Here is a 27,949-nt window from a genome sequence, read left to right on the forward strand (position 1 = left end):
CTTAGCACAAAGACCAAGAAACAGACTAAAATTAAAAAAAAAACAACAAAAAAAAAAATTAAGTAGTCTATTAAATCAGTTTCTAGAAGGATTTCTTTTACTAACATCTTTAACATCAATAGGTAAGGTTTCCCTGCTTATGGTATTTCAAATAGGAAGACTATACTGGGATTCTTAAATGAAGAAGTAGTATAAAAACATAAATTAATTGAAAGTTCTATATTTAAAGTTATAGTTTCATGTCAGGTACATCAGGTAAGTACTGGAAATAAACTTTATTTAAAAAATTAGTCATGGGTTTTGTGTTTTAAGTATTGAAAAAGTATCAATTTTGGTGATTGCTCACTAGAAACAGTTTTAAAATCAGCATCTGCAATGAATACACACTTATAAAATGTCTTTTCTCTTCTTTTTTTCCAGACCTTTATAGTATTGAATAAAGGGAAGGCAATCTTCCGATTCAGTGCCACCTCTGCCCTGTACATTTTAACTCCCTTCAATCCTCTTAGAAAAATAGCTATTAAAATTTTGGTACATTCATATCCTTTTTCAATGGTTGTTCACAATGTTGCACACTGAAACTAAGAAAACTCATCTCTCTTTCTATTTCATTGTAAATAAAGGTTTTATTAGGCTGTTAATTTCACTTTTATTTTACAGTGGAAGACATGCAAAGGTTTTATAAATACTAGAAAATATGTGTATATCATATAGATGCATTTTAGCTATTCTGTTGAATTTCAGTATTTATGCAATACAGAATTGCAGATGGATTTAAGAATCTTGATTAATTTTTCAGAAAAGTTTCTTCAGATTTATTTTAACATTGATTTTTCTTTTTATGTTCCAGATTCTTTTTTGAGTTTTGCAAGCATTCAGGCATGTATGCCATTGCTCATGAACAGCTAGCCCAGGGGTGTGGTTATATTGTCTTTTAGGGGTCCTTCTGAGGTCAACCTTAAGACCAGCTTTATAGTCTATTGCAGCAGCATGCCAGGAAGCCTGGTTCATGCATGCTGAATCTCATATTCCCAAACCTGTCCAACTGCACCATAAAATTCCACCAAATGTAATACATTCCCAGAAAGCATAGGCAGCAGCCCTGCAAGACAGACTGGGGGACCATAACTGATAGAATAGTGAACAAGGTAAAATTTTAGGCTGGCATGTTGGATTGGTTCCTGATGTTCATAACAGGTTGATAGGAATTTCTGGCAGCTGAGGGTTTGGTGCACTTTTTCTGCAAAACCTCAGGACTGGGAAAAGTAGTCACCAAATGAAAACTTCAGTGTAATGGTAAGACTTTAAGCATTGAACAGTTAGTCAAAGTCAGAAGCCTTTTGTTACAGACTGCTGGCAAAATCTTCTAGGTCTTTAGAAGAAAGAAGAATCAGGGCTGATTGATGCTGACTCAGGAAGACCTTTTCCTCTGAGCTTCCTAGCAGATAAAAGCAGTGAGAGAAGGGGAGAAAGGTGTCTGGGGTGAAGTAAGGGAACACTGGGGACAGTAGCTAAGGGAACACTGGGGACAGTAGCTAAGGGACCTGACAGAGACCTGCAGAAACTGTGCTGGTGATGGTGACAAAATGCAGCCAAAGACTGCCAGATTGAAGCCTCCAATGAACACTCATGCATTCAAGTTACAGACTTTGATTTACAATAGCTTCCAACCCTGCATCTGTGCTAGTTGTGGGTAACATTTTTTACCTGTGTACTGATTGCTGAGTGGGGTTTTGGTTTTAAGTTCCTCCTATTTGTATTCAAAGATTAACCAGCTGGTCTTGGTGGCAGTCAGAACAAAAGCAATTCTAATAAACGATCTGCAATTCCAATATTTTTTCCTGCTATCAACTGGTTAGTGTGTGTGATCATGTAATTTTGCTCTATTGTAGGAGAAGGTTTCCTTTCACTAGGTAGACTGATCTGTTTTCCAACCATTCAGCTATGGAATGGGCTATTTTTATCTTAGATTTAGATGTAGGGGGGTTATTTATTTCTTTATTTAATCTTTAAATAAGAATAGATGCACAGGTTCTTTTTATTTATTTATTTACTTTTTAATTCAGTATAGTACAAACACTGCAAATATGAATGTGTTTAACTAAGAATCACATAATATGTCCCATAATGCAGTTTAGATTTCAGCTGCCTATACAAGGTTAGCCACATATAAGAAAAAGATTAGGGAGTAATGTTGGTTATTATTTTTTATACTCTTCTGACTTTTAGTGAAAAAACTCTGCTGCCCTCATGTTTTGAGGTGAGTCTTTGGCATCTTGGCCTGTGTAACGAACCTGTGCCTTTCCTACTTTCAGTGTGAAAGATGCATGTTAAGCACAATGATATTGGCACACTGGTTGATAAACCTTCATCTGTACATCCTCAAAATTCTCTAAACCTCTCTATAGGATGCTCTGCTCGCATCTGTTCAGACACATGCTCAGATGTTGCTCCCCCTATAAAGAAATAGACCATGTCTCTTCAGAGTGCTCAGAGACTTTCTCTGCAATTATTTTTTCTCACTGCTGGTTCCTATTGTAATACCAGCTACAAGGACTGGTAACGGAATACATTTTTTCTCTTATGCTTTTCATGCTCTCCTGAGTCACCTCCTGGTATTCTGGTTTGGGGTTGTTGGGTTTTTTCTCCTGCCTGGCTCAAGTTAAAGGAGAGTGTGGAACTGAGGGGTAACACAAGAGTCATGGGAGATGGCCAGACTTTGGCTAGTAATAGGAAAGGTGAAATAGTAAGAATAGGTACTGGGTTGAGCAGACAGAAAAAAGGGAGGTGGCAGTGGCTGGAGATGCAGAACACAAGGAGTGTTAGAAATTAACAGAGCGGTGCTCTAGAGAAAATATGTGCTAGCCTTTGAAGCAGAAATTATAGTGGTACTCAGTGTGGCCTGACTGCAAGCAGGTGTCTGTAAGACCAGTTGTCAACCTTTGCTTTTTACAGTCTTCATCTTCCACCAAGTCCACACAGGCAATTAAAGACTTCAGCTGATTGAATAATTGATTAGTGTGCGGCTGTATCGTGCCTAAACCTTCTGATTGCCTATATGGGAGAGCATGAAAAGGGCACTATGTTTCCATGAAGAAGTTGCCACATAAAAGAATCTATGTGTACCTATGTGTACAGTTGAATAATTGTGGAACATAAATAGTGAATTAAGGGGATGTTGAGGTTGTAAATCAAATACTTCAAACATGGGAGAAGAGGAGAGGCACAGATATTGAATGTTTCAGTTATGACTGAAATTCCCATTGGGAAAGCATGGCAAGAGTTTATATTTCAAAGTGAGTTAGCACCTTTTGAGCATCTGCTCCCTTGGGCCATGCAGCTCACAGAAGTCATGAGTTACGTATGGAGTGCGTGATGTGTGAAGACCTACCTGTGGCCTTTGTTATGAATGATATATAGCTGTGGACACGTAATACACTTCATAGTGTAACCCTCAGCTCTCCTCTGACAGTCCACTTCTTTAACTGTCTTATGAGACTACTGAAGCTGCAGCCAGGTATCTCCAAGTTTTTCAGCTACCAAAAGGCATTATCTTTATTTAAAGGAATTTCCCAATTACATCAAGACAGACCCTTTAGAGCTGGCTGTGGACTGTGAGGACAAGCATTGTAAGACATTCTAATAATTTATTCTGAGCTGCTGAACAATAATTGTACAGAGATTGCATGGCAACATATACAACTGTATGCGTAAATGGCTTTCTTGATTTTAAGCTAGCTTCTTTGCCAGTTATGTTTGTGCAACTATTTTTAAGGAACACTTCAGTTAGGCAGATGAATAGAGGGAAAATCAGAGTTGAGTTAAACATTCGACATAAAGGCATAGTGGCTCTTACTTTTTGCTGCCATCATGTGGCCGTTTTAAGTCAGGTTTCAGTCTAGACTATCAGCACATATGCATATTCAATTGTTTGAATAGTCGAGTTTACTTTATTGCCACGAAAAGAGAAGGACCACACTGTTTGTAGAACCACTGACCTTGTAAACCAAGAATATTACAGCAGATGTAGCAAAGCCACAGTGGACTGTCCCACATCCCTACCTCAAACTCGCCTGAGCTGTTAGTCTGGATTTCATAGTCTCAGAATAAGTAATTGTTCCTAGCTGGAACATTAAATGAAAATTAATTTTAATTCTAATCTTCATCAGTTTTCCATGTTTTTCAAGCAACTGACTACAAATTGTAGCACTGGTAGAACAAGAGATACTTCTGATGCTGCTAACGTGTTTTGAGACAGCCTCAAAATAATATTGTAAAATTACTCACCTTAATCTGTGAACTCTCCATGGATTTCTGTTTCATTAACTGAGCCATGTCTTTGACAGACTGGCTGTGGTGGGTGCTGGGGTGGTGGGTGCTTTCTCTACAGCTCTGACTCATTGTAAACAAGATAAACCTCTAAGATTACCTTGCATATGCCAGCGGTTGAATTTAGTACTATAAACTGTAGAAGTGTGTCCTGGGTTCAGCAGTAGCAGTCAGTTTTTCTCCTTCTTAGTAGCTGGCGCAGTGCTATGTTTTGACTTTCAGCCTGGGAACAGCACTGATATCACCGATGTTTTCAGTTGTTGCTCAGTAATGTTTACTCTGACCAAGGACTTTGTGAGCCTCATGCTCTGCTAGGGATGAGGGGAGGCCAGGAGGAAGCAGAGACAGGACACCTGACCCAAGCTAGCCAAAGAGGTATTCCATACCACAGCATGTCATGCCCAGGGAGGTAACTGGGAGTTACCAGAAGGGCACGGGCTCTCTTCAGGGGGGTCGAACTTGTTCGGCAGTGGTATTGTATTCTCTTCCCTTGTTATTTTCTCTTCTCATTATTATCATTGGTGGTAGCAGCAGTGGTTTGTGTTATACCTTAGTTACTGGGCTGTTCTTATCTCAACCTGTGGGAGTTACATTCTCTCAATTCTCCTCCACATCCCTCCGGGAGCGGTGGGGGGGGGGGGGGGAGGGAAGAAAGAGGGAGAAAAGGGGGTGGGAGTGAGTGAACGAGCTGTGTGGTTCAGTTTAAACAAGGACAGTTCTCTTTTATGGTTCAGATCCCTGAATCTGGAGTGGCAGAGGCTGGCGCCGTGAGGAGCCCAGTGCGGTGACACAGCCAATCCCGGAGAAGCTGACGGGAGCCCCGGGGAGAGTTCTCTCTTCTTTGGGGTGGGCGATGCCTTCTGTTGCCCTCAGCCAATCGAAAAGGAGTTGGGTTCAGATCCCCGAATCCGGAGTGGCGGAGAGCATGGGACTCTTAATCCCAGGGTCGTGGGCTCCTGCCCCACGTTGGGCGCCAAAAAAGAACTGTCATGGTTCAAACCGAGCCATACAGCTCGTTCACTCACTCCCCCCCACACCTTTTCTCCCTCTTTCTTTCCTCCCCCCGCCTCCCCCCCCCACACCCCCCGGAGGGATGTGGAGGAGAATCGGAAGAATGTAACTCCCACGGGTTGAGATAAGAACAGCCCAGTAACTACGGTATAACACAAATCACTGCTGCTACCACCAATGACAATAATGATAAAAGAAAATAACAAGAGAAAAGAATACAATACCACCGCCGAACAAGTTCGACCCCTCTGAAGAGAGCCCATGCCCTTCTGGTAACTCCCAGTTACCTCCCTGGGCATGACGTGCTGTGGTATGGAATACCTCTTTGGCTAGTTTGGGTCAGGTGTCCTGTCTCTGCTTCTTCCTGGCCTCCCCTTGTCCCTGGCAGAGCATGAGGCTCACAAAGTCCTTGGTCAGCGTAAACATTACTGAGCAACAACTGAAAACATCGGTGATACCAGTGCTGTTCCCAGGCTGAAAGTGAAAACATAGCACTGCACCAGCTACTAAGAAGGAGAAAAACTGACTGCTACTGCTGAACCCAGGACAAAGTGAAAGACTGCTTATTTGATCATGTGAAGTGCTTAAAGTAAAACAGTATTCTTCTGCAAGCTCTTTTGGTTTTGGCTGTTTTGGCTGTTATAAGCTCACATTACCTCCCATGTCTGTGAGAGCCATCTCCTTCACCTTTCTGTACAAACTGAAAACAAACATCAGCACATCAACAGATCAGCCTCAGAACATCAACAAATGAAGAATAATAGTAAAATGTTAGTGTGCTAAAGTGAAAACTACCAGGTTAAACAAAATATATGTGAAATGTTTAGCAAAGTTTTGAAGATTTGTGTAAGTGGCAGTATTTTACTGTGCTTAAGATGTATGGCTGATGTGATCTTGTATGAATTACTGCTGTGTTTTCCTTAACTATATCTACATTATTCAGCATGCTTATCATGTGCACTATTTTGACCAACTGTGTATTTATGACCATGAGTAACCCTCCAGACTGGACGAAGAATGTAGAGTAAGTTGCATTTGTTATTTAAAGCGATCTTCGACTGTTCTGGAAGCCAGCATGCCAGTAGCAGTGGTTGTGTGCTGGCGGGAACTGTCGTGAGACACTACTGCTATTTCCTGTCTAAATGATGTAGAAATGTTGAATAATTATTTAAATCTCCTTTTAGTAGAATGAATGGGTCGAAAAAATGAAAGTTGTTTACAGATAGTATTCTACCGAGATTCCACTAGTTTTCTCTCATATTCATGATGTAGCATCTACCCAATTTTTCTATGCCTCCTTTATGCCATTACATCAATAGCATCTATTTGTACACCTCAGTTAAGGAAGGCATATAAGCAAAAGTATTACTAAAGTGAGAATTCAGCGCATGCTTGCATTCTTCCTTCTTTAGATTTAATACCAAATATTTTAGATGTCCGCGATTCAGACAGTATCCAGTCACGCTCAAAACTTTATTCATAACAGGTCTAATGTTGTTGAAACTGAGTGTCACAGATAAATTTATTTGATGGGTTTATTTACTTTTAGTTATGTGTATGATCAGGAGAGCTGTACTTCAGCAGTATGTCACAGCTAATGCATGTATATACCCAAGAATATGTCATGAATATAATGCATTTTAGAAGAAATTGCTTGTTTACTGTATTTCTTTTGCAGTTTTTAAATTAAAAAAAAAAATTTCATTTCATCATGAGTTTTCTATCAGAATGCCATTGTAAAACATTACTACTTATTTTGATTAAACTTTCATATATATTAATTTTCCAGGTATACGTTCACTGGAATTTACACATTTGAGTCACTCATAAAAATCATTGCAAGGGGCTTTTGCTTAGAAGATTTTACCTTTCTTCGAGATCCATGGAACTGGCTAGATTTCACTGTCATTACATTTGCGTAAGTTTTTGTTTTTTGCTTTTTCTTTGAAAGTGAAGGGCAAAAAGGGCATGAAATTAGTATCCATACATATGAATTTTGTTAAATGGAAATGTGGATTTACTTTGGTCTAAAACAATTTTCATATTCTAATATGTATATTTTGATATAAACACTGCAGAAGCCAGTAGTGCAGCTAGTACTAGAGGGGCTAATTTCATGTCCTGCATTTTTTTTCTCTGAGCAGAAAAGGAGCATCCCTTTACTTCATTCTCCAAACTTACCAATATAGTCTAGATAAATTTTAGGCTTTCAAAATTAAATCACTGTGATTCACTTCAGAGACACTTAATTTAACTGAAGGCTCTGAAAGCATATTAATGCAAGGCACACTGCAGTGAAAGGTAAACCTCTGACTATTGCTATTTAATTTTTTGCTAAAAACGCCAAAGTGGTCTTGATGAAAGACCCAAGTAAGTAGCATAAACTTTGCCTAAATTCTGAATAACTGTGATTTAATCCTACAGGTATGTAACAGAATTTGTAAACCTAGGCAATGTTTCAGCTCTTCGAACTTTCAGAGTATTGAGAGCTTTGAAAACTATTTCTGTAATTCCAGGTAAGAAGTAGTTGGTGTAAGGTGTTAGGCCCCTTGTACCTCCCAACTGTTCCTTTTTATCCTGTCATTGTGTTTGTGTGTGAACTCCCCTATTACAGATATGTGACAGAGTTTGTGGACCTGGGCAATGTCTCAGCGTTGAGAACATTCAGAGTTCTCCGAGCTTTGAAAACAATATCAGTCATTCCAGGTGAGAGCTAGGTTAAACACAGAGGCTGACTTTAATTCACTAAAATGAAATTCATTTTTTTAAACATGAGTCTTATTTCTTTCCACAAAAAAAGCAGGAATCGGAAGATATTAGAATTCACTGAAATCTCTGATTCATTGCTTTTTAACATGAGCTCTTGCCTTTTAAAATCAGCCTTTGAGTTTAACAGATTCTTGCATGAGACATTGCAGTACACAGTGTGTGTGGTTCGCATCGTATGATGTCAAGCTTTCTTCTCCACATTCAATGATTATCAGTAACCCTGAAGTTTTCTTACCCACTTGTATCTTACCTACATGATGTTATGTGGTATTTGTTGTGAATATTCTTGTCTAAAAAAAAGAACTGTTGACTTAGTAAGAAGGTGAAGGATAAGATAATAAAGAATAGCATGGGCATTGCATGGGGGATTTATTATCTTAAAAGTCTATGATTTTCCAAACCATCTCCAGTTTTATAGCATTAAATTTTAATTGTATTTATTGTTGAACAGGCTTTTTACTACTGTCTTCTAAATCTAGTATGTTATAAAACTGATAGCAGCAAAGGTTTGGGGCAAGAGGTATTGACAAATAAAAAGGAGACTTTTATGTGAGATTCATGTACAACATGAATAAAAAAGTCACTTGTTTTAACATCAAAACAAGTGTTTTGAAATATATGCAACTCATTCCATTCACAGTTTCAAATGAACATAAATTTCAGCTATATATTCATTTTCACAAGTGAAAAAGCTCTTCACAGAAATGTTATTTCACAGACATTGCAATCATTTATTTGGGCTTCTGCATGATATATATAACTTTACCTGGAGACACTGTCATTTTTGTGCTTTAAAACCAGTTTTGAACATCGGAATAAAAATTCCTTTGCATTTGCAGGCTTGAAGACTATTGTGGGAGCCCTAATTCAGTCTGTGAAGAAGCTCTCCGACGTTATGATCCTGACTGTATTTTGTCTGAGTGTATTTGCACTAATAGGGCTGCAGCTGTTCATGGGCAACTTGAGGAATAAATGCCTGCAGTGGCCTCCAGAAAATTTTACTTTGGAAACAAATATTACCTCCCAGCTAAACAGCACTCTAGGTGAAAATGGTACCTTGGTTAATTCAACAGTGACTCCGTTCGACTGGAAGGGGTACATTGAAGATGAAAGTAAGTATTGCCAGCATTATTCTTATAGAAGTGACCTGTGGCTGACCCAGTTCTTAGAAATTGGGAGGGGAAGGGATAATGCATTTAGTTAAGACAGAGCAGAAGTGTTTTCTCTCTCTCAAAGGCCAGCACTGAAGAGGGAACAAGGAACATGGTGTCTCTACTTGACACAGCTTTTTGCCTCTGAAAAACCCACATCTCCCCTGAGACAGAAAGAGATCCAAAGGAGTTCTTACAATTACTGAAGTCTTACAGGTTTTCCATTCTCGTACTCCAAAGCAGGATCAGAAACAGAATGCTATGCCACTTCTGACAGATGTCAGAGATTTCTGACATTCAGTGAAGAGTCCAGTGGTGGAGTCCATAGTTTTTTCACAATCTATCCATTCTTATGCTTCATTATCATTATTATAAAGGGTTTTTTCAAGGTCTAAAAATTTTTCTTGCTGCAATTCAAGCTCATTGTTCTTATTAACTTCACCACAGGCATAAAGAAAAAAATATTCCCCATTATGAATCCCTCTCTCTGAGGTATTTAGCTATTATTCTCATGTTGACATGCCCTGTTCTCTCCTCTTTGTCTTCTTTTTGCATGCTAAGCAGCCCACGTCATTAACCTTTGTGTCCTACAATTTATTTTCTAGATCTTGATCTCTTATCTAGATCCTTCCTTGTTTATAAATACTTTCTTTTAAATGCTGTACCCACATCTAAACATTTCTCCTTCACATGAGGCATATAAGCAGAGAAGAAAGATTATGTGGTAGCATAGTAACTTATACTTCTGTTTTATATATCCTAGGCTGGGGCTTGACATTGTCTGGCAAACCAAGAACAGATCTATTTCAGTGCAGTTAAGTGTGAGGTTACAAGCCTAAGCTCCTTACCCTAAAGCTCAGTGCTGTACAATTCATGCTGAGACAGGTTCACATGCATAAAGGGTGTAGCTGATGGCATATATCCTCTCTAACAACAAAAGTTACTTTTGGGGAAAAATGGGAGCTAAAGAGGAAAGAGAGAAAGAAAATAGAAGGGGAAAGAGAAAACTGACCACAGTGTCTAACTGTGAAGAGAAGTGGTGGCGTCACCAGGTGCATCTTGTCCCCTGAGCATCCTTTCCAGTGCAGCAGTGATCACTCTGTAATACTTTTCCCCATAGCAACCATGTGTTTTTCATTAGCATCTTCTCAAACTCCCTACAGGTTGCTCCTTCTTACAGTGCTATTAGCACTAATTGGAATGCACTTTGATCAGGATGGGTGCGGCACAGCTGGTTGGTTTTTAAGCTCATACATGCATGTTATTAGGTCGTCTAATATAAGCCAAAAGCTACAAGAAAGAAGTAAGAAAAAAGGGGAGAAAGAGGAGTGAGTCTCACACTAGAGACAATTGCTTCCTATGAGTACCTGCTGCAACAATGATGTGTTTGTGATTGCAATGTCATGAGAATAAAAGCATCATGAAAAAAAGCATGAGAGCGAAAGAAAAATAGCGCCATAGAGGCTCTGGGAAACATTGCCACAGCAGCTTACGTGAAAGGTTGCAGAGCTGCAACTGAGAAGCGGGATGTAGAAATGCATCAGAAAGCCCTCAGCAATAGAGCAGCTAAGGCACCTAAGGCACTGTGGAGCAGCCAGGACTCTGACAAATTAAGAGTAAAATCCTGCAGCCAAAAAGCTAAATAGTATCCTGTTCTCATAAATAAATTATTGACCAGGAAGGCATTATTACTTCTGTATTTAGCACTACTGCAGTTGCTACTGGAATAGTATATAAAATTCAATTAAGATAGACCGTTGAAAAAAATAGAGAATGTTCAGAACAGAACAGAATGATTAAAGGATTGGAAAACATGCTTTATACCAAGATAGACCTGGAGCTCAACCTACTTAGCATATCAAAGGGAAGGTTTAAAGGGCGACTTGATCACAGTTGAGAAAGACCTCATGGGGAACAGAAATTTCATCATAGACATATCTTTGATCTAGCAGGCAAAGATATAACAGGTCCAATAGCTGCAAGTTAAAGGCAGGCAAATTTTGAATAGAACAAGACAGCTTCTGAGTGTGATCACACAGCTGATCAATGACTATGAGGAATTTCCATCTGAATTTCTTAAATCAACATGCAATCATTTTACTTGAACATGTGAATTCATGGAAATCTCATGCCACAGGGTATTACAAAGTCTAAGCAAAGTCTCCTAATGAAAACTTAGACTTCAAGGTCAAACTTAATTACTTAATTTCCTGTCTTATTAACCAAGAATCTATAAACTCAAGCTCTGATTTTATTTAATTTAAAGACAACCTGAAGTCCCCTAAAAAAAAAGCAGGATTTAATTAGTTACAGAAAGTACTTTATTGAATGGCTACTTGAATCTTTGGTATATTTACACAGGATTGCATATGTATTATGAAATTTATAATGAAATTATGAGTCTTGTTATGAAGTTAGTAAGGTTTTCCTTGCTTACCATCAGTTTCAAAGAGAAAAATTCTCTTCTCACAGCTTCCTGCTCTCTTTTTTGCAGGTGGGCAGACAGAATACAGAAATGGATCTTAAACCAGTTGTGTCATTGGGCAATAACAAAGGACTTACATAGAGTTCAGAGCAATATGATGGCACTGTTTTGTAGAAATTATGAGGGTTTATGCCAGTAGTTGTGTATACTATGCAACAAAGGCATGTAAGGCCTAATTTTGCCACTGAGCTCATTTTCGGAAATACTATTTAGAGAGACTTTATATAAACACTCCTGGCATCAGTCAGCCAGCAAATTTTTTCTTTCCTTCTTTTTCCAAGATAGCGAATCTGACAAACTCGATGCTAGCCAAGTTCATCTTGGCAAGCTTGCCATAAGCATTTTTATTTTTTCTGGGAAATAATATCTCACAACCTATTTTGTAGCAGTTCTTCTCAGTCATTACCCTACGTTTATCCAAGCAACTGTAAATTCCCTTGTGGTAATTCACCTACCAGGGACTTTTTCCCATTTCCCAATCATATAATGGGGAATAAGCATATAAATTTGATGTAGTGGGAGACTTTCAACATTACTTTGGTAACATACAATTCAGAGTTTTGCAACTAGTTAGGGACACATGCTCACACTGCTCAGTTTTTGGTGTAATAAAAATTTTTGTCATGATGTTTTGGGCATTTGTCATGGTTATGTCAGTACACTCAGAGGAAGCCTGGGTGGCCATTCTTTCCTACGGAGCTGGCAAGTACAGAATGCTTGCAAGGGACATCTCTGAACCATAGAACTTGAATACAGACCCTATTTCAGTGGTACAGCTCAGTTGATGCATTACTGATCACAACTGACTGCTCAGTGTAAACTATATCAAGTTAGGTTTGCATTCTTCCTAACCAGCTGTTATGTTCCAGTATGTTTTAATCATGATTAGCTGACATAATGCAGAATATGATTTGCTTCATAAAGGTCAGCTGTAGTCAGCATCATGTCAGTTAACTTTACTACTTTCAGCTTGTGTTTCAGCACAGTGCAGTTCTGCAATGCATACCAGCCTGAAACGACAGTGGCCACACATAGGGTTGTGTAAGTTGCACAGTGCAGAAGACTCTGCCCAGCAAGAAACAGATGTATTGTTAGACACTGAAATTGAGCCTTTCACAGAGTGTCAAAATAAGGTCTACATACAGCTTAAAAACTATTTTTTCCAACTGGTGAATTTTCCTCAGGGGATGGAGAGATGCAGCTGGCCAGGGTACTAGTGTTTTTAGGTGACAAACTGGAACCCTTGGCAATAGTGGTCAGAAAGTTTGAAATACATTATCAGTATGGTTACTTTCATATACAGTTTGATTATTATAATAAATACCTGTACAATACAATTTCCCAAAGTGTGATTCAGTTCAGTGATCAGACTGAAGGGAGACTTGTACATTTCATCTACATCTAGAAGCATTTGACAGGATTTCCAGTACATTTTGGCATTTTAACAGTAAGTGCTGTGAGCAATAGTACTTACTGCAATTCATACTGCCATTTAAAGATATAGTCCTTCTAAAAAACTGATCCTGCTTGATAAAATTGTATCCATATCCACCTTACACTTTTGGTGCAGGACTATTTGTCTCATAAAGATGTAAGAAAACTTTCATATTCAGAATTTTATATATATTTTTTTAATTCTTTCCTAAACAGGTCATTTTTATTTTCTGGAAGGGCAAAATGATGCTCTGCTTTGTGGAAATAGTTCTGATGCTGGGTAAGACCAAATTTCCTCAAATTATTGCACTGTGTACAAATTAGGTCCCTTAGATGTACAGTTGGAGGAGGAGGCGGCTATATTTTGAGTGATCACTTTCTTTCACATAAGAAATGCTAGGATTTTAGGCCACATTGAGGATTTGGGTTCCTGGTCAGAGCTCAGTGGATCAGTTAGATGAGCTTAGTGCTTGCATGAATGAACCAGTAATTTGGTATTAGTGTACCTCCTGCCTGGGTGAGAAGTAACAGACACAGCAGCTGGAAAACACCTGTTATTTTGCAGTTCCAGCTGCACATATGTGTACTAACGGGTGCAGACAGTAGAAAACACTGACATTGACATTAATGTTACAGTATAAATGATTTTAAAAATTTTTGGAACATTATGTTTTAGAAGCTTAGACTAAACTTTTTAGAATATTTTTTATGTGCCATTCCTGCTTAATTTATCTAGTGTCATTCAAAATAATTTCTTATGAAAATCATAACTGCTATTATTTCTACAGAAAAATCCTGGTTTTAATTCTAATCTTCTCCTGGACATTCCAGGTGATAATATTAAAGTAACTATGTATGTTAAAAACAAGCTTGTCTTTATAGGCAGTGCCCAGAAGGATATACATGTGTGAAAGCTGGTAGAAACCCCAATTATGGCTACACAAGTTTTGACACATTCAGCTGGGCATTCTTGTCATTATTTCGCTTGATGACTCAAGACTTCTGGGAAAACCTTTATCAATTGGTGAGATTTTTTTAATGCAATATAAACTAGATATGTTTGTACCAATAATGCAAGAGGCCTAACATCAATTTTCTTATGTTATCTTAATTTTAACAGTAGGAAAACCAAAAATTTTGTTAACCTATTCTTGCTTATAAATGTATTCTTATTTCCAGACACTGCGTGCTGCTGGGAAAACGTATATGATATTTTTTGTTCTGGTGATTTTTCTGGGTTCTTTCTACCTGATCAACTTGATCCTGGCTGTGGTCGCCATGGCCTATGAAGAACAGAATCAAGCAACCATGGAAGAAGCAGAGCAGAAAGAAGCAGAATTTCAACAGATGCTAGAACAATTGAAAAAGCAACAAGAAGCAGCTCAGGTATAATTCATGGTGTAGTAATGCAGAAGTATATGGAGGTAACTTTGCTAGAGGTATTCACCCTCTTCTCATTGAATTTGAAGTTATAAAACACCTTGACAGGCTTTCAATAACAGACCTAAATCATAGATATTCTATTCTGCACTAAAGATGTTTTACTGTGAGCTGTCTGACCATAATCAAGAAGGAACATTCAAAACTAGGTATACATTATTCATTATGTTTTTCTTAGTCTAGTGTCATTGAGTCTGTTAGACTTCAGCATTTCAAAACTGCTCATGAAAGATGGAAGAAGGCTGTGATCAATACATGCCTTGAGTCAACTGAGTGATAAAAATTAGAAAAAAATAGGGAGAGGTATCCTATGGAATGTTGAGATCCAGAAAATCTGTGTAAACAAATTAAAAAGAATACATGATGTCATGGTTTGCTCAGTGACACAAATTCATTCTACACCATGGCAGGCAGCAGCAGTGGCGGCAGCAGCAGTTACAGCATCTGCCGAGTCCAGGGAGCCCAGTGCTGGGGGAGAAGCAGGAGGGCTGTCAGAAAGCTCCTCAGTGGCATCAAAATTGAGCTCAAAGAGTGCAAAAGAGCGGAGAAATAGAAGGAAAAAACGAAAACAGAAAGAACAGTCAGGAGGAGAGGAAAAAGATGAAGAAGAATTTCACAAATCTGAATCAGAAGACAGCATCAGAAGGAAAGGTTTCCGATTATCTATTGAAGGCAATAGACTGACATATGAAAAGAAGTATTCTTCTCCACATCAGGTATTGCATCTAGTTATTTTTAATTGAATCATACATTTAAAGCATCATAGACTGTTACAAAATGACTTTAGTCTTCTTGGTACTGTAATATGACCCTAGTGCTTAAAGAAAGGAAACCCTAAGATTTTCATTAAACTTCATTATTGTTGCTAATGCTTGAGAGAAAGTGTTGTAGCTGCTAGATTGTCTTGTGAACAACCACAGAGAGTTAGATGTACCTCATATCTCTATTCTTAGAATCATAGAATAGTTAGGGTTGGGAAGGACCTTAAGATCATCTAGTTCCAACCCCCAAGATTGTTTAAAAAACATATTAAAATATTCTCTGATTGCTTCTGTGGGGTTTTTTAAGAATGATTACATCTTATCTAGACTTATTAAAATGTTAACGGTATATTTCCATTATGATAGCCTCCTATTCTCCTCCTGGTTTCAGTGATGCTTGAAGGTTGGTGTAACATGTCCAGGAAGCCTCATAGATAAAAGAATGTTCATGTATAAACTCCCTCTTTTTCATCATGGGTATTGTGCAACTACTTTACTTAGCAATTCTAACTGATGTTAGGAGAAAGGAGTGTTCAAAATTGTTTTTTTCTTCAGAATCCACTAATAGTGTTATTTCTATCTGCAATATACATTACATAATGAAGTACAGCAATTTCACAGCAGCATTTAACTTTTCTAAAATAAAACGACAAACCCCTATGCTATACTAACAACAATGCTAAATATGGAGGTTTCACATAATAATCACAAATTTTGCTTGCTTGCAGTCATTGCTGAGCATTCGAGGCTCCCTCTTTTCTCCAAGGCGCAACAGCAGAACAAGTCTTTTCAGCTTCAGAGGTAGAGCAAAGGATATAGGATCTGAAAATGACTTTGCTGATGATGAGCACAGCACTTTTGAAGACAATGATAGCAGAAGAGATTCTCTCTTTGTGCCACGCAGACATGGTGAACGGCGCAACAGTAACATTAGTCAGGCGAGTAGGTCATCCAGGATGCTGGCAGTGTTTCCAGTGAACGGGAAGATGCACAGCACTGTGGATTGCAATGGTGTGGTTTCCCTGGTTGGTGGACCATCTGTTCCTACATCGCCTGTTGGACAGCTTCTGCCAGAGGTGATAATAGATAAACCAGCTACTGATGACAATGTAAGAAAGTTTTAAATAGCTTAGGCATCGTGGCCTTTTCTTACTGCACCAGCCAGTGTTTTCTACAGAATGGAACCCTTGGCAATGCTTCCTGGTTGGTCAAGCTGTGAATGCTCCTGCATCGTGTAAAACCTTTAATAAATAAAACAGCTAAGATAGGTTGGCAACCTAAGCATTTACTTACTTACAAATATTCTCAAATAAATGCAATTTGCAGTTTATAAGTAATAAAATATTAACTTACACATCCACAATACCGGTATGTTTTACTATATTACTGTGCTATACTTTACTTTTGCTGATCTAAAGGTGCATCTGGCTGTGGTCTGCAAAATCATAGCTACCATAAAATTAAAAAGAGTATACAAAAAATTTTATAGATAACTGCAAACATTATGATGCTGCTATTACCATTTTATCAAAATTAGCATTATCAGTTAATTTTGATATCATTCTTCATTATCATCCCAGTTAAAAATGTAAGGAAGTTGTCCGTTCTTTATTATCGTATATTTCTCCTTCGTATATATTTTCCATCCATTGCTGGTGAAGTTCTGTAGTGTAGATAACAAACAGTTCATTGGAAGATCACATATTAATACATACTTCCAAAAACACAAATGTCTGTGTGAACATATGTGCAGCACATATTGCTGCCATTCTCTTACCATATACAAGTTAATAAAAGATGTCTCAAAAAGAATTCTTGCTCAGTTCAAAGTTGTCTACACACATTACTAAAAAATTGCTAGCATGAGGAAGCATGAAGAAGTCAGACTTTTCTTACTTGCTATAGTTTGCCTAGGGGAAAAGACTGTTATGTTACAAAACAGAATATTCTGTCAGCAGGAGCACAAAAATAAAAAAAATACTTTGCAAAAAAAAAAATTATACAACATTTTGACAGATTTTTTTTAAATTATTTGTCATAGCTTAAGGAAAGAAATACAAAAATTAAATACATAAACATCTGTTCACTCTTGAACAGTGGGTAACTATTGCCTCATATCTCTTTAAAATTACTTAAAAGGTACTAAAAAGTAATAAAAGTCTGACATGATAATAGTTGAAGTGCATGAAGCACGTATCCAAGCTAAGACATTAATAACAGGGTTATATACAGTATTTGCTTCTCTCATTTCTCCAACATGGTCTCATATATTATTGTTCTCTGTTTAGGGCACCACTACAGAAACAGAAATGAGGAAGAGAATATCAGGCTCTCTTCGTGTTTCTATGGATTATCTGGAAGATCCAGCTTTAAGGGAAAGAGCCATGAGTATTGCTAGCATCCTCACAAACACTGTGGAAGGTGTGTGCTATGCACAGATTAATATTTAATACCTGTTTTTTCCAATGGATTTTTGTAAATTTGAGTTGAAACTTTAAAACTGACATGAAATGTCTTATTTGACAGATACCATCTCTGACACATATTTATTAGCAAACTCAAAGCTTTTTATTCATTAAGGTTATTACATAAGTAAGCATTTCTATATCATTGTTTTGCAACCATCTATCTCATGTGGTCATTAGGACTACAGAGATATGTTTGATGGTCATAACTGAGTAGATGCCTATGTAATTAAAATTGTATTATTGGACACAATAAGACCACTGGACATTTTTCAAAGGTATGCAACCATTGTTAAAATACGTATTTTCAGCGGTTCAGTTACTCTTTAAAGAAGTGCTATTCTTGTTGCTAAACATGGGGTTTTTTCTCTTGAACAAGGAATGACAATTATATTGAAAATTTTTACCTAAACACCACAAATTTCAAAATAAAAATGCTGACATGCTAGAACAGTGAGAGGAACATGCTGAAGTGTAATCAAGGAACAACTAAATACGTAATACAAATTGATGCATAAATTGATACTGATCAGCATAGCGATTGGAATACAAAGAAGTTTTGCTTGATAGATAAGCTTTGAACAAAATAAACACATTTGATAACAATTTTTAAAGACTCTCTTCAAAAAACCCGTAAAAAGGAAGTTAACTAGTACCAGTAAAGACTGACAATTTGACTGGTACAATTCATGTAGGATTGAGGAGTGGCAGAGCAATCACATAGTTACCTGTGTGAACTTTCTTTTCCCACAGAACTTGAAGAATCAAGACAGAAATGCCCACCATGTTGGTATAAATTTGCAAATATTTTCTTGATCTGGGACTGCAGTCCACATTGGTTGAAAGTAAAACATATCGTCAACTTAGTTGTAATGGACCCATTTGTTGACCTGGCTATCACAATTTGCATTGTTTTAAATACGCTCTTTATGGCTATGGAACATTATCCAATGACCGATGAATTCAATAACGTACTTTCAGTTGGAAATTTGGTAAGTCTGTTGGGGTTTTATGTTCACGATTTGGAAGATAATATTTTTAAAAGAACTGAAAGAAGGTGTTTTAACAGCTTTTTTTTTTTTTTTCCCCACTCTTTAGAAAGTAGATTTATTGGACATTTATTGCCCTCAGGATAGGAACCATAGAATCATAGAATCAGCTAGGTTGGAAAAGTCCTTTAAGATCATCAAGTCCAACCATTAACCCAGGATTGCCAAGTTTGCCGCTAAACCATGTCACTAAGGGCCTCATCTACATGCTTTCTTAACACTTCCAGGGACAGTGATTCCACGAGTTCCCTGGGAAGCCTCTTCCAATATCTGATCACCCTTTTGGTGAAAAAAAAATAGTTATTATCCAATCTAAACCTATCAGAACATTTTTGGAAATTTCACTGTCAACCCTGGCTCATGTAACTTAGGATACTGTAAAAGCAATATATTGCAGTGTTATACAAAGCCAAATCAAAAATTTAAAAACCTACACCAATGCTACATTAAGTAAATGCCATCTTAAACAGACGTTAATTTGTCTAACTAGTAGACCTGGAACTGCATTACTTCCGTGAAAAAGACACTATGCAAATAAATGTCGTGTTAGTTTTTAATTAATACAATACAAATCTTTAAGTTATTAATGTGGGTTTTATTGCACTATTTCCTAAGTACAGGTTTAATAGTTAAAAGAGCCATTTAAGAGACTTTCTAGAACTTTCTTCTGTAAAAGACTTCTATGTGGATTGTTTTCTTTATATACTCAATGTAAAAGTATGAAGAATATCCTGCAGTGCTTTTTTCTCTTCTATTTTTTATATTTTTTGTCATCAGATAATTAGTAAGATAACTTTTCCCCATGTTGTCACCTATATTTTCTTCCTTCTAATTCAAAAAGGTGAATTACTAAAAAATTCAAGAGTTAATTTTTTGTAGCTCTGATGCTTTTGAACTGACAGCTTTGATCTCATGGAAGTATCTACAGCTGCAGTCCTACTTTGTCTCTTATTTTAAGAATTGATTTCTTATAATAGGATTTTTTTATAATCCTTGTTTTCTAATAAGGAAAAGCATCTCTCAGATCATGCAAATAACTACAGGATTTAAAGGGAGCAATAATAGATAAATGTATAGCTGGTTTTCAAATACTTGAAATAGCTCCAAATCTGAATTTCATAGTAAAATGTAAAAACTTATATTGTAGAATTTTATAGATTTGTTTTCCAACCAAGAAAACGCCATATAAATTTTGATGTACATCTGACTATAGAGGCAGTGCAAGAGAACCTGGCTATAAGCATCATACTCTTCCAGTCTTAAGCTGGAGCATAGCCTAAGACATAAACCCCTTCTGCAATATAGAGGTATTCAGGGTTTGTTTACTCTAGTGGTTCCATTTTAAAGCTCCTTGAGAGCCTCACTGCCCTGATCATTAGCAAGCTAAGTCAGTGTTTCAAACTATTTATTCATTCCTACCTCTTTCTCTGTGATTCCAATCCTGTAGCTTAAAAAATAGTAACCTTTTCCTCTCCAGTGTTTATATCTGAAATATATTTAAAGACGGTTTTATTATTACATTGGTTACATAGCATTGGTGTACCTAGGTAGAGGAAGTCAGACTCTTCTTGTCCAACTCCTGATTACCCCAGTTAGATTATTCTATTTTGCTGTCCCATTTTCTGTTCAGCTTGCCTGAAAATGGGTTATCAAAACCAAAAAAGAAAGCATTTCTGTCAGACTAGGGCTCTAACAGGCTTTCAGCAATGGCTTTAGTACATTCCTATCCTACTAGAAATTCTCCTAAGACTTCTCTCAAAGCTACTCAGAATCACTACCTTGGTGGCTCCTAAATATGGTTCCTATTTTATTCAGCATAGCATCCCATGATGGGAAATCATTACCAGCAATATTATGTTTAAAATGCATTCTTAAATGCTCTTTCCATCCTGAAATCAAAATGATTGAGCCAGTCAACTTCACTGAGCTTGCTGGTAACACCCAGGTGGAAGTTCCTCAGTTTTCCTTCCATACATTGTTGTATCTCAGTTGATTTCCAGCTGGTATAAATAATTATATCTCTGAACCGAATGAGATCATGGCAGGTTATGCCAGCAAAGGAGCTGCCCCTCTGTAGTCTTCTTAGATTTGGCCTCATTCGTGATGCCGTATATTGTAATTAGGGTATCAAGAAAGATGCTGTACCATATAATTTCTTGGAAAGCATTCTGGTTTATGTTGTGAAAATCAAATTTGGGATATTGTTTGTACAGTACACAAGAAAGTTCATATCCTAATAGAGTTGAAATTGGATTATAATGTTATGAAACAGAAATTTATGTAATTTGTTTAGTATCAAATATAATTAATTGAAAAAATACTTGGCTTGTATAGCACTTCTTAAGGGAAGGTGGGCATAATAAATCACTACAGTACACTGAACTATTTTAAAATATCAGTTTTGGAAAAGATCTTGCAGATATGTAACTTGAATTCAAAACAAGCCCAGCTAAATAACAAACTTCATTTTGAATTCAGGTCTTCACTGGAATCTTCACAGCAGAAATGTTTCTCAAGATAATTGCAATGGATCCTTACTATTATTTCCAGGAAGGGTGGAATATTTTTGATGGTTTTATTGTAACCCTTAGCTTGGTTGAGCTTGGTCTTGCAGATGTGGAAGGACTTTCAGTTCTTCGATCATTCAGATTGGTAAATATACATCAATTGCACTGATTTTTCAATTAATTTTATTTTTTTTCCCTTACATATTTGATTGATGTTTGCCATGATACTGATCCTGATATCTCTTTCATTAGTACAAGTTCTTATTACTTGTGGTATTTTGCTGTCTTCAATGAGAATTGATAGAGATCCAGACAAATAGATAGCAATAGGTGTGCTGGGCCTATTTCCAGTGTATTGTATATACATGCTTTAAACACCCTGCTGTGCAGAAACAGGCTCACTAGGTGTATTGTGCTCTGATTGGCATTACAGGAATGTATCTGCTCTATAGATACCCATAGAAAAGTGGCACAGGTGATTTTAACAGATAAACCCTAGATTTTAAATTCTGTCTAATATATTTGGTAGCTTCTTTGGCCTTCAGTAAAAACTATGCTTTGGTGATATCAAGCTCTAACTTCAAAGAATTTTCTTGACTGAACCGTAATGGTTTTAGACAAGAGGATACCCTCTGAACAGTCATAGGGCATATTTTGCAGGAATATCCTTCCACCAATTAGCTTCAAAACATCTTTGTGTCTTTCTTGCTCATTGTCCTAACAATAATTTTGTTTTCTTCCAGTTGCGAGTTTTCAAATTGGCAAAATCTTGGCCAACTCTAAATATGCTGATTAAGATTATTGGCAACTCAGTGGGGGCTCTCGGGAATCTGACCCTGGTGCTGGCCATCATTGTGTTCATTTTCGCTGTGGTTGGGATGCAGCTGTTTGGGAAAAACTACAAGGAATGTGTCTGCAAAATCGCAAGTGACTGTGTGCTTCCGCGCTGGCACATGCAGGATTTTTTTCACTCTTTCCTGATTGTATTCCGGGTGCTATGTGGAGAATGGATAGAGACGATGTGGGACTGCATGGAGGTTGCAGGCCAAGCCATGTGCCTTACGGTCTTCATGATGGTCATGGTGATTGGAAACCTTGTGGTATGTAATCAAAGCATTAGCAAAAAATTATTTGGCAGTAGAGTGGGGTCAGTCCTGAAGGGAACTAAGCGCACTGGCTTTACTTCAACAATGCAATTAAGCAGGTGGTTTCAAGTGATGCTAAAAGTTAAGCTTAAGAGCTATTTTGGATTGAGAACAAAGTATTCTGCAATATCAAAATCCTAAAAATGTTAAGAGTGAGCACTTAGTTACATTCTTAATTTGTCATTTGGCTTTTTGTAAATATTTTGTGCTTCAAATACTTTTAGTTTATGGGCTCTTTATAAAGCATTTGCTGTGGATTTTTTATTATTTATCCCATATGATTAGTCACCTAAAGAATCTAATTTCTGCCGTGTAATAGGATAAATTATATTTTTTAATCATGCTGAATAGTAAATCTGTTATCTCCATTTTTAGATTATAAGACTTGGCACCAAAATATTTATATACTGTGTTGATTTAAAGACACATTTACAGATATTTGACAGTTGTAGGAGTATTTCTGAATAGTGAAGAGGATCTAAGCAAAATTTTAGAAGCTCAATATTTTATGAAGAAGGATAAAAATTGTTAGGACAGTTTTCTTTGGTTATGGTGAATTATTGGGATTTCAGTCTTTGATGTCACGAATATCACAATTTTTAATAAAAAAATGTTCTTTGTTGGGATAAAGTCTAGAGCATCCTTTTTTTTTATCTTTCTGCAGGTACTGAACCTATTTTTGGCCTTGCTCTTGAGCTCATTTAGTGCAGACAACCTTGCTGTGACAGATGATGACAATGAAATGAATAATCTCCAAATTGCTGTAGCGAGAATGCAGAAGGGTATAGATTATGTGAAAAGAAAAGCACGTGAATTCATCCAAAAAGCTTTTGTTAAAAAACAAAAAGCTTTAGATGAAATCAAACCACTTGAAGATTTGAACAACAAAAATAGCTGTATTTCTAACCACACAACTGTGGAACTAAGCAAGGACCATGACTATATTAAAGATGTGAATGGAACAACTAGTGGCATAGGCACAGGTAGCAGTGTGGAAAAATACATAATTGACGAAAGTGATTACATGTCATTCATAAACAACCCAAGTCTCACTGTGACAGTGCCCATTGCTGTTGGGGAATCTGACTTTGAAAATCTAAACACAGAGGAATTTAGTAGTGAATCAGACCTGGAAGAAAGTAAAGAGGTATTGAGATATTTTGTGCATTTCTCTCTGATCTTTGAGTATTTTTATTTTTATTTTTTTACATCTCCCAGTGCATGCAATTCTTGATCATTTGTTATTTTAACACTTCTTTTGTACATAAATGAGTGTAAAAAGGAGGGTTTAATTCTTGATGAGCAAAAGCGTAAGCATTTAAAATTAGTCTCCAAGAGGAGAGGCCAGGCAATGGGAAACACAACTAACCCACAAGGGCTGCTTTGTGGTCCATATGGTAGTTGTAACAACTGATAGAGCAGGACAGTGCCTTAGCTACAGTCTTATTCCAGAAACTTTTGTTTGCCTCCTGTAACATGGGTCCCATTAAGAGTGTCATTCATCTCTCTGCCACTCCTTTAGGCACTGGAATTCTTTTAGATTTTAAAACTGTCAGCTCTTGTAGACCTAGATTCTCATAAAAAGAAGTTTGATCCATGGACTCTTCCATATCATTCAAATTCACTTAGTTGTGAAACTCTGTAGCCAAAGCAGGCTATAGATAGCCTTGCTGAGAGCTGTGCATTGTTTAGAAAAAATATATTAAGGCTATAAATCTTCCCTTATATGAACTTTAGTCTGTGGCTCTTTTGACAAAATAATTTAACTTTATTTGATAACATAATTTGCAAGCCAACTATACCCTTAGTGATTTAGTTTGTTGACATTTTATTCAAATCAGAAAATTACCTTTCTTTCACTTACCAAAATTAGTTTTCTGACTTCAGGAACCTCAGCCTTAAACTAGTTAACTTCCATTCTGGTAGCAAGTCAGTTTCTTTGTGGGATAGCTCATCTTCAACTGCCTCTGTTATACTGTTAGCAGTACATAAGATTTTAGGCTAGCTGAATTCTGTATTGCTGTCAGTTCAGTGTGCATAAGCCCTCTAGTGTTCTTGACAAAACCCCAAAGTGCAATCTTTAGATCTACTCGAGAAAGTAAACCTATACAAAACAGCCTCTCCCCATGGCAACCTATTTCAGAGATGGTGGTGTTCCCATTTCCCAAATAATATCTGAAGCATTAGTATTTCTTTCCCTGATAAATGTTAGCCAAAATATATTAATATGGCTAGTTGTGATCTTAGATCTTTGCAGGCTTAGCATTATCATTAATATTTTTTGGTTTAAGAATATATTTTAAAGCCTTACCTATCATTGAGACACCTTTTATTTAATGGATCCATACAATTGAGCAAAACCAAAGACTGTACAAATTTCATATAGGATTATCAGCAAATTACTTATGTTGAATACTAGACAATTAAAAAATCTGGCAGATTTATTTACTTATTCTGAAAACAACAAATATTTGCCTTAAAAATATTTATGGTGCAATTGTCATGCCTTTTTTTTTCTTCTCTATCTTCTGGGTTTTTTTTAACAGAAGTTAAATTCATCTAGTTCTTCTGAAGGCAGCACAGTGGATATTGGACTTCCTGCAGAAGAGCAACCAGAAGCTGAACCTGAAGAAGCCCAGGAGCCAGAGGCCTGCTTCACAGAAGGTGTTTGGAACAAAAATGCTAATAATACTTATTAATGAAATATGGAATAATTATCTATTTAAGTATCAATATTTATGTACTGAGTTATTCTTTCATTACTTTTTAAACTATGCAGCAGTATTACTTTTAACTTAGCAGCAGTAGTACTTTTAGACCATAATTTACTACATAATGGTACCACAATTATACTATATATCAGGTAAACTATCAAGAAAAGGTTTTATCAGAAATTTATCATTATTTTTAAATAAGATAAATATATTAGTGAAAGATTTATTTTAGTATGAGCTACTATACTTTCTGAGTTTAGTTACAGTCTCTCTATATACCATTCTTCATAGTTATCTGTCAAAGTGCTTTATAAAGCATACAGTACTGAAAAAGCTGCTGGGTGGCAAATAAAAACTGCACCTGGATGGTCTTGTGCCAAAATGCTAAATGAACCACCTACAAATTGGCAAAAAGAGAAGGCAAAGACTTTGTGTGCCACCTGGAGCAGGAGCAGTCTCAACTGGTGGACTCATTCATCTTTAATGATGCCTTCTATTGGCCCTTTTACAAAAATAAATAAAACATCAATCTGGTCATAAACTTAATTTACAAAGGCATTTTCTTGTGAGAAACTTTATGGATGTGTGCACATGAAGGAGGTGGGGAAAGGAATGGGTATTAAAAAATGGTGTAAGGATACAAATGCTATTTTTGGTATCTGTAAGCAGAAGTTAGATTTAACATTTGGAAAATAAATGTTACTGTCAAAAATCAAGTCAGGAGCTAAATCATAAAAGCATAAATAAATTAAGGGCACAAATTAGAGAATTTGCTGGTACTGAAAAGCTCAGGACTTGGAGGGTTAGATTTTTTTTTGTATAATAAAACATTGTCTGAATTTAGTACCCCCCCCAAAAGAAAGTACAATTTAGTAACACTTGCCCATATCTTACAATATAAACCTAGTACACATTTGGATGAGTTTGTATACTTTTACTGATACTTAGTATTTTGTGATTTAACTTTATGTTCCATGGATTTTTACCGTTTTTGTGTGTTCTGTACTGGGCACTTAGGTCTTGATAAAATAAAAACTTTCTTCTCACTTTCTCATAGAACTGTAAACTCCAATTTTCTTAGTGTTTTGAGATTTGGAGGGTTTTGGTTTGGTTTGGGGGTTTTTTTATTGGTTCTTTTTTTGGGGGTGGGTATATTTTTTCTTTGGAGAAAAAGTCATCTATGTGAAAATCTATTGGGTTTTTACTAAATAGCACAGCTTCTGGAAAGGTAGCATTGTATCATTAACAGAATGCATGACCAAATTTAATGCAATCAAACAAAATCTTTTTTTCCTCCCTCAATATATATACACTGTTGTAAAGGCTGTGTACGAAGGTTCAAGTGCTGTCAAGTAAGTATAGAAGAAGGGAGAGGAAAGCAGTGGTGGAACCTTAGAAAAACCTGCTTCAGGATTGTTGAACACAACTGGTTTGAGACCTTCATTGTGTTTATGATTCTCCTCAGTAGTGGAGCTCTGGTAAGTAAAACATGAACAGTCATAATGATGTCAGTAAAGTTCTTAAAAGTTGGCTCATCAAACATTGAACTTTTTTTTCTCCACCAGAAAGAACACACAATTCCATGTCTTCAAGTGACAGAGCTGAATTTTAGTCAGGCTTTTGAAAGAACGGTAGAAAAAAAGTATCTTCTCAACAACATGTTGAAAAAAGTATAGACAAAATAGGTTACAGAGAGCTTAACTCTGTTGCTGAAAGTGATGGTGATATATCTGAAGCAGGGTGAGGGACAACATGTGAAGAAGAGAATATATTTAACTTTGTTTTTTTAGTTTGCTCCCCTGTTACTGGTTCAACTCAAGGGAAAGTACTGTCACTAATGAAAAAAGAAGGGTTTGGAAGTAACTGTAATGGTATAAACAGCTCACAATACCTTGCAAGAGCCAGAGCTGGCTTATAAATATTATGTGCTAGAACACTAAGATTAAGACTGTGTGTTTAGAATTATTCTGTTCTAAGAATAGGAGTTTATTATTTATGCTTCCAATTCAGCTTCTACTGATTCATATTCATGTAGACTAAAGGTATATCTGTAAAAACATTAATTTGCTCTAACAAGTATGTGAGGGCAGAATAAAAAAAAAATAAAAATCCAACCATAGTATAAATCTGTAATCATAAAAGAATATAAGGTGGAAATTCTTTCCTGTTAGGGTGGTGAGACACTGGAATCGGTTGCCCAGGGAGGTTGTGAGTGCTCCATCCCTGGTGGTGTTCAAGTCCAGGTTGGATGAAGCCTTGTGTGGGATGGTTTAGAGTGAGGTATCCCTGCCAATGGCAGGGGGGGTGGAACTAGATGATCTTGAGGTCCTTTCCAACCCTAACTATTCTATAATTCTATGATTCTAAGAAAAAAAAATCTATCAACAATTTGTTATTTCACAAATGCAAATAAAGAGTAAGGAAATTGAACTGTAAAAAAGTGTGAGCCTGGATACATACCAAGCTGAAGTTTCTTAAGCAAACTACTTGCCCTGAGATAGTGTAGAGTATATCTAGCATCTAGCAATAACCCTTTGGTAAATTACTCAAGTTCCTGCATCATAAAAAAAAAATTGTGTTGCAAAATTCTATTCCAAACTCTTTAGACCATTTCCAACCCTTTAAAATACTGTAGTGGTTAGCAGTTCATGATTTTATATATCATTAGTTTCGGTTAAATCTTTAAGAA

The 27,949-nt window shown here is 36.7% G+C and overlaps 1 protein-coding gene across 11 annotated transcripts in view; it reads left to right on the forward strand.

Moving 5' to 3' along the window:
• The window catches only part of LOC136009969 (sodium channel protein type 1 subunit alpha), a 61,380-nt gene that overhangs the window by 6,219 nt on the left and 27,212 nt on the right, over positions 1-27,949 (forward strand). For 2 of the 11 annotated variants that reach the window (XM_065670514.1, XM_065670519.1), the window contains exons 2-18: positions 421-539; positions 6,275-6,364; positions 7,130-7,258; positions 7,765-7,856; positions 8,949-9,221; positions 13,396-13,459; positions 14,062-14,203; positions 14,359-14,565; positions 15,030-15,335; positions 16,109-16,456; positions 17,669-17,801; positions 18,599-18,837; positions 21,373-21,546; positions 22,145-22,501; positions 23,211-23,693; positions 25,093-25,210; positions 26,584-26,738. In XM_065670514.1, the coding sequence (XP_065526586.1) occupies positions 421-539; positions 6,275-6,364; positions 7,130-7,258; positions 7,765-7,856; positions 8,949-9,221; positions 13,396-13,459; positions 14,062-14,203; positions 14,359-14,565; positions 15,030-15,335; positions 16,109-16,456; positions 17,669-17,801; positions 18,599-18,837; positions 21,373-21,546; positions 22,145-22,501; positions 23,211-23,693; positions 25,093-25,210; positions 26,584-26,738 (3,429 nt within the window). Of the gene's footprint in view, positions 1-420; positions 540-6,274; positions 6,365-7,129; positions 7,259-7,764; positions 7,857-7,954; positions 8,047-8,948; positions 9,222-13,395; positions 13,460-14,061; positions 14,204-14,358; positions 14,566-15,029; positions 15,336-16,108; positions 16,490-17,668; positions 17,802-18,598; positions 18,838-21,372; positions 21,547-22,144; positions 22,502-23,210; positions 23,694-25,092; positions 25,211-26,583; positions 26,739-27,949 lie in introns of all 11 variants that reach the window. The other 9 variants (XM_065670513.1, XM_065670518.1, XM_065670511.1 and 6 more) reach the window with 8 other exon arrangements.

This window comes from Lathamus discolor, chromosome 3 (assembly GCF_037157495.1).
Source record: "Lathamus discolor isolate bLatDis1 chromosome 3, bLatDis1.hap1, whole genome shotgun sequence".
Classification (NCBI taxonomy): domain Eukaryota; kingdom Metazoa; phylum Chordata; class Aves; order Psittaciformes; family Psittacidae; genus Lathamus; species Lathamus discolor.